The sequence below is a fragment of the Panthera onca genome, chromosome B3 (assembly GCF_046562875.1).
Source record: "Panthera onca isolate mPanOnc1 chromosome B3, mPanOnc1 haplotype 2, whole genome shotgun sequence".
Taxonomy (NCBI): domain Eukaryota; kingdom Metazoa; phylum Chordata; class Mammalia; order Carnivora; family Felidae; genus Panthera; species Panthera onca.
This window is the reverse complement of record NC_138344.1, coordinates 31484529-31497540: the sequence shown is the minus strand read 5'-3', so window position 1 is coordinate 31497540 and position 13012 is coordinate 31484529. Positions and strand designations below refer to the sequence as shown.

At 59.2% G+C, this 13012-nt stretch overlaps 1 protein-coding gene and 1 long non-coding RNA gene across 3 annotated transcripts in view; one reads left to right on the top strand and one right to left on the bottom strand.

Annotated features, from left to right (window-relative positions):
- CLK3 (CDC like kinase 3) overlaps nt 1-12925 on the top strand; it is a 14065-nt gene extending 1140 nt beyond the window's left edge. For both annotated transcript variants that reach the window (XM_060618057.3, XM_060618058.3), the window contains exons 2-13: nt 2478-2629; nt 3247-3463; nt 5304-5400; nt 5678-5744; nt 8078-8194; nt 8897-9063; nt 10261-10355; nt 10446-10575; nt 10826-10908; nt 11323-11402; nt 11700-11790; nt 12430-12925. In XM_060618057.3, coding sequence (XP_060474040.1) covers nt 2478-2629; nt 3247-3463; nt 5304-5400; nt 5678-5744; nt 8078-8194; nt 8897-9063; nt 10261-10355; nt 10446-10575; nt 10826-10908; nt 11323-11402; nt 11700-11790; nt 12430-12606 — 1473 coding nt within the window. In that variant the 3' untranslated portion in view covers nt 12607-12925. The remainder of the gene's footprint in view (nt 1-2477; nt 2630-3246; nt 3464-5303; nt 5401-5677; nt 5745-8077; nt 8195-8896; nt 9064-10260; nt 10356-10445; nt 10576-10825; nt 10909-11322; nt 11403-11699; nt 11791-12429) is intronic.
- LOC144616720 (uncharacterized) lies at nt 646-2297 on the bottom strand. The gene is made up of 2 exons (XR_013556369.1): nt 2196-2297; nt 646-1002 (listed from the first exon to the last, which is right to left on the bottom strand). It is a non-coding gene; the product is annotated as an uncharacterized LOC144616720 (long non-coding RNA).
- Nucleotides 12926-13012: the final 87 nt, after the last annotated feature.

Sequence of the window (13012 nt, the reverse complement as noted above, 5' to 3'; positions counted from 1 at the left end):
CTTTCTTCTTTGTGTAAGAGTAGAGCCTTCCTGAACATAATTGTGACCCTTAACCTCTTTAAATAATCTATAGGCTGGCGTTTCAGAGAATCAGAGGTAATTGACGAGAAATGGGACCTAGAGCCCTGACTAGGAAGATAATGAGGGATATCTGGTATTTCCAAAATTTCAGCTGCTCAGAATGTGTTAAGGGAGAAGTTATCTCTGCTGTGATTACTTTATGTGGTACTTAATAGCTCTCATACCTGTCATCTCCTTTGCCAAGTTGGCTGGGAGGTGTTATCTCTAATTTTCAGGTATGGTAACCGAGGCCTAGAGTGACTTATGTAAGGTCACAAGGCCAGTAAGTGGCAGCACTGGGATTTAGTTCAGGGTTTTCTACCCAGAGCTCTCTCTCTCCTTGGAGGAAGGGTCTTAAGAGGGGGGGGGGGGGGGGGGGAAATCCTTTATGCCCTAAGGCATTTAACATAGACCCAGAGGTGTTACCTTGAACTTTTTTTTTTTTTTTTTTTTTTTTTTACGAAAAAGTTGTCTTCAGTAAAGCATTTGACCTGAAGCCATGTGCTAGGCATGTTAAAGAAGTGGCATGATTTAATCTTTGCAGAGCCCTGTAAGAAATTACTATCCCCTTGTTGCAAGAGGAAGTTGAAGGTCAGAGTAGTTTATTAATTTGCCTGAAGGCACACAGCTAGAAGTGGCACAGTGTCAGGATTCAGCCTGACATCTGTCTGACTCTGAATCTGTGCTCGGTCTACTAACATGAACACGTGCGGACCTAAGAATCCTCTAGGCCTCAGGAGGGAGTCTTTGGCCTGGTGCAGACCAAACCACGTCCCTCCTCCAGCTCTGGTGCTTTGTCCACCCAGCGAGGATGGGCAGACCTCTGCCTGGCCACTGGAGCATCTTCCGTGTCACTCAGTGAGGTGTGAGATGCTGCCTTCATTCCATAATTTGGGCACCTGACCCAGGGTGATTGCAGGAAAGCAGTGAAACATTAGTCACCTGATCAAAACAGAACAGCAGTTTAAGCTTGGGGGAGCTGCTGGTAATTTTACATAGTATTTACCTCTAAGAGTTGCTGTGCCCTGGGCTTCCAGGTGGATAGGGGAAGAAACCTGCTGGTGGGGAGATCGAGGGCAGTGACTTTCTCAGGATCATGGAGAATCTTCTGGGGCTTTAGTCAGATATGCCTTGCTGCCCTGCTCATCCAAGGGGAGCGGTTGCATTCTGCTCTCCTGATAGACCCTTCTCAGGAGATCGGGCAGCCGCAGTGGGTTTGTCCAAATGTGCTTAGTCAGGCAAGCCCAGGACTGACCACCATTGGAGGTTGGCTAAGGCCAAATAAAGGGTTGGGAGGAAGGCTGGCCACGGTCTCTGGCCCAGCCTTCCAATGGAGCCAGTGTCAGAGTTTTGGGTGTGGGTGGAACAGGGAGCTGCTCTCACACATCCATCTTTCCCAGCTGGTGTCTGATCTAGCCTGGCAATTTCCTGTGGTGGATTTAAGTCTCTGCAGAACAGGGATAGTGAGGTGGGGCCCTTTTGGCCTGCCACTCCAAGCTCACAAGCTTGCCAGGCACTCAGCCCTCCGGCTACTCCTGAGATGAGCACAGGAGAAGGTACTGGAACAGGGAATCTGGAAGGGGGCAGTAGTGGTGCAGTTAGAGGGGAGGCACTGCTTGGCATGGCACCACAGGTGGCCTGAGGGGCCTTGGGCAAGAAACTTGGATGCCCTGAGGATGCTGGCATCATTTACTGGTGCTGAGACAGAGCGTAGAGCAGCAGCAGGGGCTGGCCAGACCCCCACGTCTGTTTGGCCAGACCCTCAGATGGGCTAGGGAATGTCGGAGAGGCCCTGTGCACCTCCTTCTCCAAGGGCTGGTCTTCTTGTCTCTGCCTATGGCTCCTCCCATTGGTGTGTGGTCTTTGCTCCCTTGAGTGGGGTCCAGTTCAGGGTTTCAGCCAGGCAACTTGGCTTTAAACTTGAGGGCTTTCACCCTTTGCTCCTGTGTGTTGGCTTCCTGCCAACAGCCCTTTGACTCTGGCCTCTGGCTTGCAGACCAGTCGCTTCATACAACCCCACAGACAGGAGGGAATTGAACCCAGGAGGCTCTCCTTTCTCCCTGGCCTTGATCTCCTGTGATGGTGCTCACCATCACCCCCTACCCACCCCCCCAATCCACATTCTATCTCCGTACCTGTGCTGGCTCCCCTGGTGCCCCGAGTGCTCAGGACGACGGTGCTGTGCTGGGGAGGCAGCTGTTTGTTTGTTCACTGGTGGAGAAGGGTGTTGCCCATTGTCTGCTGTTTGACCAGTGTGACCTCAGAGTTCTTCTTCACTTCATAAACCCCTGGGAGGGGCTGCCCCCAAACAGAACAATGGGCCTCTTCTTCAGGAGCTCCTAGGCTTCCCGAGCAGCCCTGTGGCTAGAGGTGGCTGGCTGCGTGTTTAGCAGGGCTCTCTGTTCCTTGTGGCCTAGATGCATCACTGTAAGCGATACCGCTCCCCTGAGCCAGACCCGTACCTGAGCTACCGATGGAAGAGGAGGAGGTCTTACAGTCGTGAGCACGAAGGGAGGCTGCGGTATCCGTCTCGAAGGGAGCCTCCGCCCCGGAGATCTCGGTCCAGAAGGTGACAGGGGATTAGGTGGGAGGAAAGGGCTCCTTCCCTCACTGGGACCAGCGAGACGGCCTGGAGGCGTGTGGCAGCCCTGGGTCCCATCAGCTGCCTGCCGCCTCTGCCCTGCGGCACCTTGCTTACTGCCCCTGACCTCATGCGTTTCTGGGCCTCCGTATTCGCTGCCGTCCTTGCTGCCCCTTTCTCTATCCTTGAGTCTTTTTTTCTCCAGCCGCGTCCCCCCATTTTCAAAGCCAGCATCTTCCCTGCTGACCCCTGAGCCTTCCTCGATGGGGTTAGGAACACAGTCTTTGTCCTTTCCAGAGGTTGGTCCCTTGGCCCTGTCTTAGCAGCCACGGGGAGTTCTGGGGCGCTGGGACCCTCTGAAGCCCTCTCGCTGCTCACCTGCCCTGGTGCCCTGCCGCCTGCACTGGAGAGTTGCCACCAGCGGCCAAGGTCCTGGAGGCTGGACTTCACACATACACCCTCTCTCCCCTCCCCTCAGCTCCAACAGGCTGCCCTTGTGAGCTCTGTGTAGGGGTCTCCCCACATGCCTTCGGCCCAGAAGCAGAAACCTGGCCGGTGGGAGGAAGGTCCCCATCTCACCAGTGTCTTCGTCCCCCTCCTGGCAGCCACGACCGCCTGCCCTACCAGAGGAGATACCGGGAGCGCCGCGACAGTGACACATACCGGTGTGAAGAGCGGAGCCCATCCTTTGGAGAGGACTGCTATGGATCTTCCCGTTCCCATCATCGTCGGCGGTCGCGGGAGAGGGAGCCGTACCGGACCCGCAAGCACGCCCACCACTGCCACAAACGCCGCACCAGGTCTTGTAGCAGCGCCTCCTCGGTGAGTGGTGGCCAGAGTGTGCCGGCTGGGGCTTAAAGGCCTCACCTCTTTCTAGCCTTCTCTCAGGCTGGCTGGTGTGGGTGAGTACTGCCAGCCCTGTGCACGCGCATTTGGTGTGTGTGCGCGTGTGCGTGTGTGTGTGTGTGTGTTGTCTGGTCCAGGTGCAGGGCTGAGCAGCAGGCCCGGCTCCTCTGTCTTCTGGCCCGTTGGCAGTGGCAGTGATAGGGGCTCTGGTTCCGGCGCTGGCTGGCCCCCGGCCTGTCTATGTCTCCACACGGCTCCAGGCACAGGCCACGTGGTGCGAGTGGCTAGGGACACGTAGAGAACCTGATAGGGTTGCCGGTCTGGAGCTGCGTGGCCTGGTCCTTCCCACCCAGAGATTGCCCGCACGTGCAGCCGCGTGTTCTGACTGGTGTGGACGGCACCCACCTCCGCGGTCTCGTCTCAACACCCCTCCCGAAAGGCCTGGAGGCTGGAGTGCCCGCGGGTAGGGGACGTCTGCCTGTCAGTCGGCTCAGACCGGGAGCTTCCCCTCCGACCTCCAGCCAGGCCCTCTTCAGACCAGCCTCTTCCTGTGAGAGGCGGTCAGGACGAGGGGGACGGGCTGCCTGTGTGATCGCGCACCGGAAGAAATGGCAGAAAGGCCCGCAGCCCCAGGCCTTGTCCGCTCGCAGGCCGCATGCCAAGAGCGGGGCCTGGCGGTGTTCTTAGCATGGAGGTTGTATAGCTCTCTGCCGAGACTGGGAACCCCTGCGGCACTCGGGCCCCTGCAAGGAAGGCCACTCGTGTGTCTCTCAGGTTACGTGCTGTCTTCTCTTCTCCTCCCCACCCCTCTTCCCTCCCGCCGGCCTGAGGAGTAGTGGCGGAGGACAGGCAGCCAGGCATCTTCTCTGCACAGCTTTCCTGGACTTCCTTGAGTGGCCACGGGTTGAGGGTTGACTGCAGGTGTCCTGCGTGGCCTGGTGGCCTCCCGCACACTGCCACACGCTGCTGCAGATGGCGGTGCGGGTCTGTGGCTCTGCTGCTTCTCTTTTTGGTGCCTTCTGTCATCACGAGGCTCAGGATGGCCTGGCCTGTGAGTATCACGGGTGTCAGGGCAGGAGCTGGCTTGGGGCCTGTGTGGGCCATCGTGGTAGGAGGCCAGCTGGCCCAGAGGATCCCGGGCTCCTTCCCCGCTCGAGGCCGGTGGCACAAGGGCTGCTGACAGAAGGCCATTTCTGGTGGCGATGTGAAGTCTGGCCTCAGATGCTGTCTGGGGGCAGGTAGCAGCTTGGCTCTGAGTGGCAGCTGTCGGGCACGTGCAGGGCTGCGTGTGCAAACAGAGGCAGGCAAGGACGGGCTGTGCGTTCTGCAGCTGCCGCCCACGCTGGACGATCGGACCTGGGCTGAGCCAGCCACCTTCTTGCGCCGTTCTCGCTGCGTCTTCGTCCCGGCCGGAGCCATCACGGGAGGGCCCGGGAGGGGGACACTCAGTGGAGAAGGGAGTCGGGGCCGTGGCTCTCTGCGTGGCCCGGCCCCCCGGCAGCAGAGGCTGGTCGTCTTTCTGAGCGTTTGCGGCGCCCTTCTCTTAGATAATGTCCGAGTTTTCTTTACATACCTGTAGCTGTTTTTACTTTTCTGTTTTTGAAGTCAGTTTGTGTCTTGACGTGTCCCTTGCAATATCCCTATCGTTATATATGCTGTGTGCCTTATGAAATGCTGGGATCTGGAAAATCCAACCAACCAACCCACCGGCTCCTCACCGTCTCCACCTCTGCCTTTGACTGACACCTCAATCTGTCAATCGGAACCGCCTACCATGCGATTGGTCGGATGGCGTTTCGGGGGGCGGTGCATGCAGAGAAGCCAACAGAGCAGTAAGCGCAGCAGCCGGAGTGTGGAAGATGACAAGGAGGGCCACCTGGTGTGCCGGATCGGCGATTGGCTCCAAGAGCGATGTACAGCCACCTTTCGTAAAACTTTACCTCTCTACTTTCTACCCCCCTTGTTAGACGAGACCTCTCCTGCCCGGAGGGGCCTCTATTGCGCGTGGCGCCTTAGCGGGGCCACCAGTAATTGCCTGAATGACACAGACGCTAGCAACTTCTGTTTTTAAGAGTGTAGCAGTGAGAGAGAAACCTTTTTTGTTTTTGAGAATTTGAATGCTGTGAACTTGCAGGAGCTGCCGACCCTCTGCCCTCCAGACCCTCACGCCCCGCTTCTTTTCTCTCCTAGATGAGATCGTGGGGAACCTGGGTGAAGGCACCTTTGGCAAGGTGGTGGAGTGCTTGGACCACGCCAGGTGAGCCTTCCTCCTGGGAAGAGCTAGCCTGGGGCTCCTGAGGGTGGCGGCGATCGGTTTATCCTTTTGCTTTTTGAAGGGTAGCACCATAGCAGGGTGCTGACCTGCACGTGTTGGGGTTCTGCTTGTCCCCAAAGGTCGGGAGACATTCCTGGGGTTCCGCAGGCACGTGCATCTCTGCCCAGGTAGTGCCGGCCAGTGAGCGGGGCTGCCCGTGTTGCCCCACGTCCCCAGGGCCGTGGTGGTGGGTGTTGGAGCAGGGCCAAGGCCCTGGCCCTTACGTGGTCTGGGGCCGCGTCCTGTGATCTCTTTTAGGGTTTGGGCCTGGCGGGCGGGGGGGGGTTGACATATTGCTGCGCCCACACCAAGCATGGGCCCCCACCCTCGGAGGCCTGCCTGAGAGGCCGTGCACGTCCCAGTCGAGAGAGACCTGGGCTCTCTTACGTCACAGGCCGTTGCCTCCCCGGAGGTGGCCAGGGTTGATTGCGGGTCCCTCTGAGTGTACTCAGGTAGAGTTGGGGGTATACCTGTGTGTGTTCGGGTGCTTCGGGGGAACCTTGCCGCCTTCTAGGCTGAACAGGGAAACGCTCTCGTCCCTTTGCCGTTCCTCAAGGCCAGAACTCTTACCTTAGGCTGGGAGGCCACCTCCCTGGGGCCCGTGGCCTCCCTTAATGGCACTCTCTTTGGTTTGGTGTGCTGGCTACAGAGTGCTCGTGTCCACGCTGTCTCACTTGAGCCACATGCCACCTGTCCCGACCCTTCCACGGTGTTAGAGGTGAAGAGACGCACTCGGGGTTTACCTGTACCCCCAGTTGTTGAGGGCTGGCACCAAGAACCACCACACGGGGAGCTCAGAAAGGACAGTTAGAGCCAGCAATCCAGTTAGCCCTGTCGTCCCCAATAAGATGGTGACGGTGACTACAAGGAAACCTCCCTGGGCTCCCAGTTCCTGTTTAAACACCCCTTGGACCCAGCGGGGCCCAAAAGGTCAGGGCTGGGACCAGTGGGCCTAGGGATGGGTAGACCGCACTGGCCAGAGAGACATGTGGCAGATCTGAGAGCTGTGGCACACGGGGGCAGCTGAGCTCTCTGGGCTGTGGCATTCTGAGCAGCCGGAGGGAAACTGAGCCAAGTCCCTAACGGGCAGGCACAAGGCTCAGGGGACTTTCAGGGGCTCCAAATGGAGTTGGCCAGTGGGGGTGTTATGAGGAGGTGACCTCGAGCTCAGCAAAGGGAAGGGCCTTATCCCCAGAGCCCTCCAGCCCTAATGCTGGCTGCCTATGGAAATGATGAGCTCCCTGTGTTGAAGAGGAGAATGCCATTGAGGGGTCCTGTTCTAGGAGCCTGGAGCAGGGTAGCCTTTCCTCTGAGGTCCTTCCCTGCCCTGGAAATCCAGGAAAACGGGATAGGGAGAGAAAAACCAGGTGTTCTCCAGAACATGCCTCTGCCCTGGGGCCAGGGAGACTTTCCTTAGGCACCATGGCCAGCCTCCCAGATACCTCACGGGGTCACGTCCTTGTGGACCAGGGCTGTGTCACTCCCATCCCCCACCAGGCCTCTGAAGTCTGGCTGTCCCTCCCTGATAGCCATTGGGCCCGGCCGCCAAATCTCAGCAGGTCTCCTGCTCTGCTGGCATCCTGCAGGCGGCCTGCGGGGCAGGGCCCAGGGGCTGGGAAATGCAGAGCAGGAATTGTTAAAATCCTCACTGGACACCAAAGAGGACTCCTGGCACTCGGTGGTCTCTGAGAAATGTTGTGGCTGGTTGGTAGGCAGGCTGGTGGGGCTGCAGGGAGTGTGGTAAAGGGAGTGATCCTGGGGCTCCCAATGAGGTGCTCCCCGGGGCACCCTTCTACTGGCACCCTTAAACTTCTTGCCAAGGGTTCCCCCCTAGAACCCCCACCCCAGGGGGAGCTGTTTGGAGATGTGCTTATTAGGAAGGTCAGGAAGTGCTGCAAGAAAGTTCTGGGTGGGATGGCCTGGCCAGGGTCAGGGCTGACAGGCCTACAGGTTGGGTTACTGAGTGAGCTGGTGCTGGTCCGTGGGCTAGGCCTCTGCTCCTCTGCCCACTGCCCTCTGGTTGCTGGCAGCTGGCTGACATCAGATAAGCCTAGGCTGGCACGGATGCCAAGAGCGCTAACTCACAGATGCCAGGGGAGAGTAGAGGTCTGGTGTCACCTGGGTGGCAGGGGTGTCCGGTGTCTGCTGTCTTCAGAGCAGGCCCTGTTCCTGGAGTCCTGGATGGTATTTGCCAGGAGGTGCCGGGTGGGGGTGGGGGTGGGGGGAAGGGCCGGGGCGCTTCTCACAAGAACTTGCACTTCCTTCCCTGGTCCCAGAGGGAAGTCTCAGGTTGCCCTGAAGATCATCCGAAACGTGGGCAAGTACCGGGAGGCCGCCCGACTAGAAATCAATGTTCTCAAAAAAATCAAGGAGAAGGACAAAGAGAACAAATTGTGAGTGTCGACCGGGAGCGGGAGGGAAGCCTTCAGTGGGGACGGCGTCCCCTCCAGCCCCGGGTGCCTAGACCCGGGGGCGGAGCCATGTCCTCTCACTGGCCCTAGGCCTTCTCCCAGCTCCCAGCTCCCAGCTCCCAGCTCCCAGAGCCAGGGGAGCTGGGCCAGTGAGTCTCGCCGAAGGAGCCTTTGGATTTCAGTCCAGCCTCCACCCCAAACATTTCTGTGTTCCCAGGCAGTCCCCCAAGCCCATTTCTGTGAATAGGGGCCTTGGGGGTCACGGCAGGTGTAGACAAGACGCACGCCTGAAGCCGTTGGGGCTCTGGCATGGTCAGAGAGCTCCGAAGGAGAGCCACCTCCGCACACACAGGCTAAGCAGCTCCTCTCCCACGAGCACTGCGCTGAGCCCTGCAGACTCGAGAGGCTCGGTTAAGGGAGCTGGAAAAAGTGTGTGATGCCATCACTCTCTGAGGTGTAGGGATTATGCCCAGGTCATAATAGATGGGGCAGAACACCTAGGACCGGAATTCCCCCTACAGCAACAGAACTTTAGTCCTTGCCCTGAGCTGGTCTGGGGGACTTCTGTTGGGGAGACGTGCCCCAGTGGCCCGGAGTGGGGACTGGCTTCACCTGAGGGAGGGGCGGGGAGCCAGCCCCCGCCCCCCCAGCAGAGCCTGAGCCCCACCCATCGTCCTTCTCTAGCCTGTGTGTCTTGATGTCTGACTGGTTCAACTTCCACGGTCACATGTGCATCGCCTTTGAGCTCCTGGGCAAGAACACCTTTGAGTTCCTGAAGGAGAATAACTTCCAGCCTTACCCCCTACCACACGTCCGGCACATGGCCTACCAGCTCTGCCACGCCCTTAGATGTAAGTGACCACACTTCACGGGGCATGTGGGGTGGCAAACTCGCCCGGCGGTCTTACGCTCCCCCGTTCACACCAGCACGCCATTCTACGGGGCCTGAGAGACACCAGGGCCCCTTTAGTTGAAAAGCCTTCAGGTGGGAATCTCTGGGAGGATGGAGAAGCTTCAGTCCCCTCCAGGGGCCTCCTGAGCCCACCTGTGCCACAGGCACTCGGGAAGGAAGGAGAGCGGCTGTAATCAGTTCGGCTACTAGTACCTTCTCACCTTCCTGCAGAGGATGAAAGGTCAAAGCCTGCCCTGGCAGATCCCACCCCCAGGCGCTGCCCACACGGACCCCCTCTGTCTGGCCATCACATCCCATCTGCCCACCAGCCTTTAAGAGCCTCTTTGGTGGCACACGTGCTCAGCACTGCGGGATTTGTGGGCAGCGCAGGACAGAGGCTCCTCGGAGAGGAGGTAGACAGGCCTAGGGCTAGGCTGTATGCGGTCCGCACAGATGGTGGGGACGGGGACGGATACTCCAAGCAAGGTGAGCGGCGCGGTGAGGGCCCAGAGCCCGGCACGTGCTGAAACTCACTCTGAAGAAGAGAGGGGCCCGTGCTGGGGAGAAGTGGGTCACAGCGTGCTGAAGGGGGCCTGGAGCCAGAAAGTGAGAGGTGGCGGGTGCCACCGTTGGTGGGGCAGGGGCCGGAGGAAATGGTAGGTATGTCCGCTCAGGCCTAGGTTGTGCTTCGCGGGTGGCCCCGTGGTTAGTTGAACGTTGTTCCCGCCATCTTGACATTCTTAATGACTTTTGAATCAAGGGACCTGCGTTTTCATTTTGCCCCGGGCCCTGCAGATCGCGTAGCTGCGCTGGGGAGAGGGACCCATGCCAGGGCTGGTGCTGCAGCTTTGGTGAGAGAGGCTCAGGAGGCCAGGCCCCCACAGAGGAGGTGAAGGGAGGTTTTCTAAGTGGGAAAAGTCTCCCCTGCCCCTCTCATAGAGTGTCAGGACCTTCCAAGGCCCCAAGCACAGAGGACCGTGGAGAGGGAAGCCGGTGTGGATGCAGTCTGGTATCCCTTGGCCCGCTGCTGAGTTTAGGGGTGGGCAAGGCCCTGGCGGGCCGGTTGTGGAGGAGGGAGCCGGCCCGGAGCTGGCGGGAGGACCAGAGAGGCGGCCAGGGTTCTCAAGTTTCTGCTTTTTTCCTCCCGCTCTCTCAGTTCTACATGAAAACCAACTGACCCACACAGACTTGAAGCCAGAGAACATCTTGTTTGTGAATTCTGAGTTTGAAACCCTCTACAATGAGCACAAGGTATCGGTCAGGGCGAGGCCGAGGCTGTGCTCTGGGGTGGGTCGCCCATGGCACGGACTCCTGACCTGGCTCGCCCCCCTTGCCTGTCAGAGCTGTGAGGAGAAGTCAGTGAAGAACACCAGCATCCGAGTAGCTGACTTCGGCAGTGCCACCTTTGACCATGAGCATCACACTACCATCGTGGCCACCCGTCACTATCGCCCACCTGAGGTGATCCTTGGTGAGTGACTGTACAGCCCCCGGCCCTGATCCAGTGGACAGCCGTTGGGGGAGGGTACGGATAGAGACAGTGCCCGCCACCGGGGACCGATGCTAGAGTCACTGCGGTTGCCGACTTGGCCTTCCCGAGAAAGGGTTTCCTGTTGAGGTTGGGGCAAGAGTCCTGCCAGCCGGAGTGGCCGCTGCCCTTTGACCTCTCGGCTGGGAGCACAGGGCTGAATCTCATGGTTTCTCCCCATCTTGGCTTTCAGAGCTGGGCTGGGCCCAGCCCTGTGACGTCTGGAGCATTGGCTGCATCCTCTTTGAGTACTACCGGGGCTTCACCCTCTTCCAGGTGAGGCCCATCCCACGTCACTGCACTGCCCCGCGCGCTGCTCCCCTGGCAGGTGGCGGGGCCGGTGCGGGGAGCCCTTCAATTCAACCACCCACCAGTCGGGGAGTCTGGTGCTCAGCCTCGGGATGGAGGGCCAGGGCGGGAGGAGCGAAGGGCAGAGATGGGCCCAGGCAGGGCACGTTTTGGGAAGAGGTGTGTGGTGATGGATGAGTCCACCGAAAGGCTGAGGGGTGGGAGCCTGACCCTGAGGGAACAGGCTGGCAGGCTGCCACCGGGTCACAGACCGGGGCTGCTGTTCCACTGGTGGATTTGCCTCTCCTGGGGCAGGGAGGGCACCTGCCCATCTTTTCTGTCCCTTATTTTCTCTGAGGCTGGTACTGACCCCTGCTTGCTCTATCCACGACCTTCCAATAGACCCACGAGAACCGAGAACATTTAGTGATGATGGAGAAGATCCTGGGGCCCATCCCATCGCACATGATCCACCGTACCAGGTAAGGAGCCAGGTAGCGCCCTTGGGGCTGGCCTCTGGGGCCTTTCCGGTCTTGGCAGTGGGTCACGAGCCTGTCTTTCCGGGACAGCCTGGCTCCTCCGGGCTCACAGCGGCCTTCCCTGCCGTACACACCGAGAGACTCGGCGGACTGCTTGCCCTGCTGGGTCAGGCTGGCTAGGAACCCCCACCCCCACCTGGCTTTGCTGCCGTTCCAGAGTGCCGCGGTCTTCCCCGACCCCCACCCGAGACTTGTGGCCCCCTCCCCACCCCTACCACTTGACCTTTCCCTCACTTTCAGGAAGCAGAAATATTTCTACAAGGGGGGCCTGGTTTGGGATGAGAACAGCTCTGATGGCCGGTATGTGAAGGAGAACTGCAAACCTCTGAAGGTCAGTTTCTGGCTTCCCCCAGCTCCCCTCAGGCCAGGGAGACCCCAGGCACTGGGCAGACACACAGCAGAGACAGGCGAGGCCGCTAAAGGCGGCCTCCTCACCGGGGCTCTGCCTGGGGCCGCACCAGAGGCTGCTGGGCGCCGGCACGGGGCTTCATGCAAACTGCCCCAGAGGGGCCCTGAGCCCTACCCCTTCCCCAGAGGGTGGCTATGGATGTAATTGGGGAACAGCAGAAGAGCCAGATGTCAGAAACCTTGTTGCCTCCTGTCCCTCTCTCCTCTCAATTTTGGGAAGAACTAGGCAGGACAGAGGTGAGGGGGAGGGGACACGTAGACACGGCCCGGAAGCCTCTGGCAACTGCATTTGGTGCTCGGAGAAGCGAATTCTGCAGAGGTGATTTCTACCCACCTGTCAGGACTTTGCATGTGGGGGCAGAGGCACCAAGCCAGCAAGACACCCAGTAGCCTGACAAGTTCAGAGCAAAACGCCCTACACAGGCATGAGAGGAAAGGAGCTGCTCACTGTCCAGGAGGGGAGACATAGTCCTCCGGGGAGGTGTCACTGCCTCCTTGACCCCTGCAGCGAGGCTTCCCACAACCCTGCCGTCACACTGAGGCACCTTATGTCCCTGAGCAGAGTTACATGCTCCAGGACTCCTTGGAGCACGTGCAGCTGTTTGACCTGATGAGGAGGATGTTAGAATTCGACCCTGCCCAGCGCATCACACTGGCGGAGGCCCTGCTGCACCCCTTCTTTGCCGGCCTGACCCCCGAGGAGCGGTCCTTCCACACCAGCCGCAACCCAAGCAGATGACAGACGCAGGCCACCACGTGCGATGGAGAGCGGGACTGGGCTGCCCGGCCCCTCTTCTCCAACCTCCACCACCACCGGGCCCCAGGGCCAGAGCCACCAAACGAACAGTGCAATGTGAAGGAAGGCAGGAGCCCGCAGGGGAGGGGACTTGATACCCGGCTGCCAGAAAGCACAGATTTGACCCAAGCTATTTATATGTTGTAAAGTTATAATAAAGTGTTTCTTACTGTTTGTAACCCCTGGTACCGGTGTGTCCGTCTCCAGGCTCCTTGCCTTCTCCTCCCCCTACCTGATTAATAAAGTCTTTCTTAGCAGTTCAGCTTGTGGAGAGCTAAGTGTGAACTGGGCACGGAAGGGCTAGCCAGTGGAAAGACAGAAGCCAGGGGTCCCTCTGGGCCCAGGAGAA